General features: G+C 55.4%; 1 protein-coding gene across 1 annotated transcript; it reads left to right on the forward strand.

The window, feature by feature from the left end:
- The first annotated feature begins 1,532 nt into the window (after positions 1-1,532).
- Positions 1,533-2,246, forward strand: LOC102262941 (zinc finger protein 296). The gene has a single exon (XM_005878499.1). The coding sequence runs from the start codon at positions 1,533-1,535 to the stop codon at positions 2,244-2,246; it is 714 nt and encodes a 237-aa protein (XP_005878561.1).
- Positions 2,247-5,555: the final 3,309 nt, after the last annotated feature.

The raw sequence follows: 5,555 nt of genomic DNA on the forward strand, positions 1-5,555 counted from the left end.
GCTGCCCAGGTCCTGGGCTCAGGGGTGACTCAGCACTCAATTTGCTGCCACCTCTCCTGGCCCCTCTTCTCTCCCCAGCCTCTCCCCAGATTCCACTCGTCCGCACCTTCTCCCGCTCCTCAGCGCGGGTGAGTGTCTGTATCCGAAATGGCCTATGAAATGGGTTCAGTGAAAACAAACAAACAAACGCCGGCTGCAGAAACGGGGAAGGCTGAGTCTTTGTGAGCTCCTTTCTCACCTGCACTGCATGGTCTGGTCAGCGCTTCAGGCTGCTCCCTTTAGGCTCAGTCCTCCATAATTACAGAACCCAGATCTCAAATCCCCAGGTGCCAACAGTCTCTCGGATCTCCTTTCCCCCAGTCAGGGGCTGTGCCTGTCCCAAGGGACGTGGCTGGGTGCCGCACGGTCTCCCTCTGACCCTCTGGGCTCAGAGGTCTGGCAAACTTTCCTGCCCAGATCCCTGGTTTTTACCTTTCCAGGGGAACTCTGCCCTTCCCAGCCGCAAACTGTCTCACCAGCTGAGTCTCCTTCACCAATTCGGGGTAGATGTTTTTAGTTTCAGCTGCTCACCCCATTCGCTCTGGGACAAGCCCTGGGACGCATCTGCCTATTCCACCTCCATCTTGTCTCCCCTTGTTATTCTTGAACAGAGACTGGCTGACTCCTCACATCCCTCAGGTCTCAACGCCCCCATACCTTTCCTTGGTGCGGGGAGAAATTTGAGTCTCCCCCCGCCCCACCCCCAACTCACCCTGCCCCTTTATAACCCTTCCTAGCTTTGTTTGGCTCCAGGTGACACTGATCATCCAGGAAGGCACTCTCTTACATAGTTACCTTGTTGAGCGTAAACCAGTAAACTGAATATATATATATTTTAAGAATCACTACTTTTGCTTGACCTTTAACCAGTCTCCCTGAACCAGTCAACTCGGGGGCCAGGGATTATTGTCTGTTGGGTTCGCTGCAATGTCCCCAGTGCTTAGAACGGTACCTGGTGCACCATAGGCACGCAATAGAGGTTTGCCCAGTGAATTTTTATTATGTATTTACTGAAAGAGTCCAAGAAACTGTTAGGGGCACAGTGGGAAACGTAGCCCCTACCATTTTCTCCCTCCTGGGTGTTTGTGGGGGTGCCGTGCCTCAGTTTCAGCAGCCCCAAAACGGGATCTGAAGTCGCTGTTCCTATGCTGGCCGCTTGAGCTCGGTGCCCTTAGGCGTAGTCCTTAAGCCAATCCCCGTGGGCAAGGCTCAGACTGAGTTTTGTCTCCAGCCAGGTGCCTGCAGGAGCCCCTTCTGCTCCCATCAGGCCCCGCCCTGGTGGGCGGAGCCACGGCCAGGCCGGCACAGATAAAAGTTCGAGGCCAGGCGCCTCAGTCATTTACTTGAGCATCACAGCCCAAGCGCACGCGTCTCGCGCACCTTCCGCCCGCCAGCTACCCAGCTACCCAGCTCGCCAGCTACCCAGCTACCCAGCTCGCCAGCTACCCAGCTACCCAGCTACCCAGCCTACCAGATCATCCGCACCCTGAACCATGTCCCGCCGAGTAGACCCCGAGTCCGCCGCCCACACCGACGACGAGACGGAGAAGGGGCACCTGGTCATCGACGTGAAGCCCGAGCCACATCCGTGGCCCCTACAGGCCGCGGGGCTGCAGCGGGGTTCCCCAGAGGAGGTGCCCACGCCGGGCTCCCTCGAGGGCACACCCCGCTCCTCCCCTATCCCGGTGCCCGCCGCCTCCCGTACCCTCCTCGCCCAGGGCTTGCAGAACCAGTCGGCGCCGTGGACTTCTCTGGTCCCTGATCCTCACGACCGCCAGCCCTGGACTGACCCCGATATCTTGACCTGCGGCCTCTGCCTGCAGACCTTCCCGCTGGAGGCCATCATGGCTTTCATTGACCACAAGAAGCAGGGCTGTCAGCCCTCGCGCGGCCCCAGCTCTGGCTCGGACTCAGAACTTGAGAACCTGAAGGCTTTGACTTGCCTCCGCTGTGGCCGACAATTCACCGAGGCCTGGAAACTGCTGCGCCATGCCCAGTGGGACCACGGACTGTCCATCTACCAGACTGAACCCGAGGCCCCGGAGACTCCGCTGCTGCTGGGCCTGGCCGAGGGCTCCCGGGCGAACAGCCTCCCCAGGCAGAGCCCCACCTGCCCTGTGTGCCTGAAGACCCTCAGCTCCTTCACCAGCCTCAAGTTGCACATGCGCCTGCACACGGACGAGCGGCCCTATTCCTGTGACCAGTAGTGCTCTTACACCTGTGCCCAGAGCAGCAGCCTGACTGTGCACCGGCGCTCACACACCGGGGAGCGGCCCTATACCTGCGACCTCTGCTCCTTTGCCTGTGTCCAGAAGAGCAAGCTTAGCCGCCGCATACACGGTCAGGGGCCCGGCGGAACCCGCTTTGAGTGCCCCCACTGCCATGTGCCCTTCCGCCTGCGGGCCACCCTGGACAAACACCTGTGGCAGAAGCACCCGCAAGCAGGCGGGGAGGCCTGCGTGGCAGGAATGCCCTTCCCCCCTGCTGTTCCTGGTTGATCACTCCTGCTGTGAATGAATCCTCCCACCCTCTTTCCCTCCCTCATTCCCTCCCTCTTGTTTGCAAAATATTTAAAAAATAAAATAAGCCGAAACCGGTTTGGCTCAGTGGATAGAGCATCAGCCTGTGGACTGAAGGGTCCCAGATTCGATTCCGGTCAAGGGCATGTACCTTGGTTGTGGGCACATCCCCAGTAGGAGATGTGCAGGAGGCAGCTGATTGATGTTTCTTTCTCATCGATGTTTCTAACTCTCTATCCCTCTCCCTTTCTCTCTGTAAAAAATCAATAAAATATATTTAAAAATAAAATAAAATAAAATAAAAAAATAGAAGAGAGACTGGAGCTCCGTCCCTCCCTGCCACGTGAGGTGGCTCTCTGAAAACACGGAGGAGTGCCCTCACAGACACTGAGCCAGCTAGCACCTTGATCTTGGCCTTGTTGTTTTAGCAACCGAGTTCATGGTATTGTGTGACTGGGCCCCCTGATGGTCAGTGCACTCCCACAGCCGGAGCCCAGAAGCCGGGCTCATGGCTGGTGAGCACAGGTAGCCTCTCCTGCCTCTGCGGCAGCGGCAGTGGCACCGGTAAGGAGCAAGCGGCGAGTGGTTTAAAGCACCGAGTGCTGAGCGCCAAGCCCAGCTCCGGCTCTTCCCCGGCTGCCTGCCACTTTGTGCACTGCTACATCCCCCGAGGGGCCCCGGTTTGGAGAGGGCACAGTCCAGGTTGAGGGGGGACCCCCCCATGCATGAATCCATGCACTGGGCCTCTAGTGTGTGTATGTATGTGTGTGTGTATATATATATATATATATATATAAAAGAAAGAGCACATCCCACTTTCTGGGCCTTAAAGGTTGGTCTAGGGGAGGCACATGACTGGAGAATCAATCACACGCTTGGAGTTCTGCTCTTTTTTTCCTTTTCAATTGGCTGTCAGGGACGTGAACTGCCAGGTGAGTCCATGATTTTCTGATGGCCATGAGCTCAACCTGATGGAGAAAGCCAACTCAGTGGAAGGTCGCCGTGCAGAAAGACACAAACACACCGAGAAGCAGAGTCCTGCAGCCGCGGAGCTCCTGGGTCCCGTGGCCTGCAGCTGCTGCCCTGCCCTCCCTGCTGACACGCAGGAGCCAATTCACACCTCTCCTCCTAAGCCCCCTGATGGAAACTTTCAGGAGGAGGGCCTTCTGAAAACCAGCCACTAGACCAGCCGTGGGCAAACTACGGCCCGCGGGCCGGATCCGGCCCGTTTGAAATGAATAAAACTAAAAAAAAAAAAAAGACCGTACCCTTTTATGTAATGATGTTTACTTTGAATTTATATTAGTTCACACAAACACTCCATCCATGCTTTTGTTCCGGCCCTCCGGTCCAGTTTAAGAACCCATTGTGGCCCTCGAGTCAAAAAGTTTGCCCACCCCTGCACTAGACTGTCTCTCACCTGGTTCTCTTCCTACGGAGATGATGCTGGTCCCAGCCTCTGACTTTGGCTCAAAGCAGCTGACATCAAAATAACATCAGGCCCCAAGCCCAAACACGAGAGAGGAGAGGAGAGAGATTTGCCCCGGGCACACTGCCGAAGAAAAGATCCCCTGGAAAGCTGCGTGCTTTAATACAGTTTATTTCTCCTCTAATCGAGGTACTGGCTTTTAAAAACAAGATAGTTTGGTTAGAATATGAGCGAGTGATGTCTCTAGAAGCAGAAAAGAATCTTATTGTGAAACTAAGTTTCAGGAGATAAAAGCAATCTTTAGTTTATAAAGTGAGTTTCCTGTCCCATCCCTGAATGGCTTGTCTTTTTGATTGGCTGCCTCCTGCAAGTCCCCGACTGGGGATCAAGCGCACAATCTGGGCATGTGCCCTTGACCGGAATTGAACCCAGGACCCTTCAATCCGCAAGCCAACACTTGTGTCCACTGAGCCAAACCAGCTAGGGCAGGGCCTGTTATTTTAAAATTCTGAGTTTATAAGCCAGGTTCCTGTGTTCATTTACAGCTTGTTATAGTTACGCCTTGATTGTTGTAGGTATCACTGGGAGGAATTGAACTCCAGGCCAATTGGCGGTGGAAATCAGCTGTGTCTGCAGTGGGAGAACTTCTGTGCTGGAGACACCTCTCTGGGGCAAGACTTGCTTCAATGGGGCTTTGGTGCTCACTGAGTCTGCCCCCTGAGTGTGTCTTTTATGGTTCCACAGAGCTGCAAACTGGATGGTCCTACTCTGACCTCTGGGCTTCCTGGCTCCTGGATCTCTAGGGAGGTGCTAATCTAGCCTTTGCCTGCGGCTATTCAGCAAAAGCCTCCCTGCAGGGCTTGGGCGGGGCGGGTCCCACGGGATCAACAGGGCGGGGCTAGCAGTTATGGCTCCTCTGAGTCTTGCCCTCGGAGGTTTGCTTCTCAATGTCCCGGTAATCGCTGCAAGCCCCTCGGAGAGAAAGCTGCTCTCGAGTTCCGACCGATGCCAGACAGTCCCGCTTCTCCCATATGAGTCTGGGTCCCTAGAGACTCGCCTGGATCTGGAGCTCAGAGCCTGAGACTCCCTCCCGATTGAAAACGACAACCGCGCCCTCAGCCGCCAGCCCGCTCCACATGCACCTCCGCACCTCAGTATTTTACTTCCGCACTGCGCCTCCTCTGAGTCTCGGTATGGTTTTCTCTTTCCTTCTAGTTGTAGGATTTCCACTCAGCCAGCCTTCCTGTGGTTCTGGATGATGTCCGTTCCGTCTTTTAGTTGTATTTTTGAAGTGGTTGTTCGAGGCAGCAAACTCCAGTGTTTACCTATGCCGCCATCTTGGTTCTCTCCATTTACAGCTTGTTGATTTCTTTTGTCACCTGCGCTTTCCTTTCCTCCTTGGGATATTTTGCCACATCAGAACCAGAGTTCCACTCAAGAGCTGACTGACTCTCAGAGGCTGCTTCCTGAATGCCTTTGTCTGCAAGTGCAGAACAAGTGCCTGGCCGCGCCAGCCGCCCCTTCACTCCCAGGCACAGCCTCTGTTGGCGTGATTAGTCCACTCCACC

The sequence above is a fragment of the Myotis brandtii genome, unplaced genomic scaffold (genome assembly GCF_000412655.1).
Source record: "Myotis brandtii unplaced genomic scaffold, ASM41265v1 scaffold561, whole genome shotgun sequence".
NCBI classification, from domain to species: domain Eukaryota; kingdom Metazoa; phylum Chordata; class Mammalia; order Chiroptera; family Vespertilionidae; genus Myotis; species Myotis brandtii.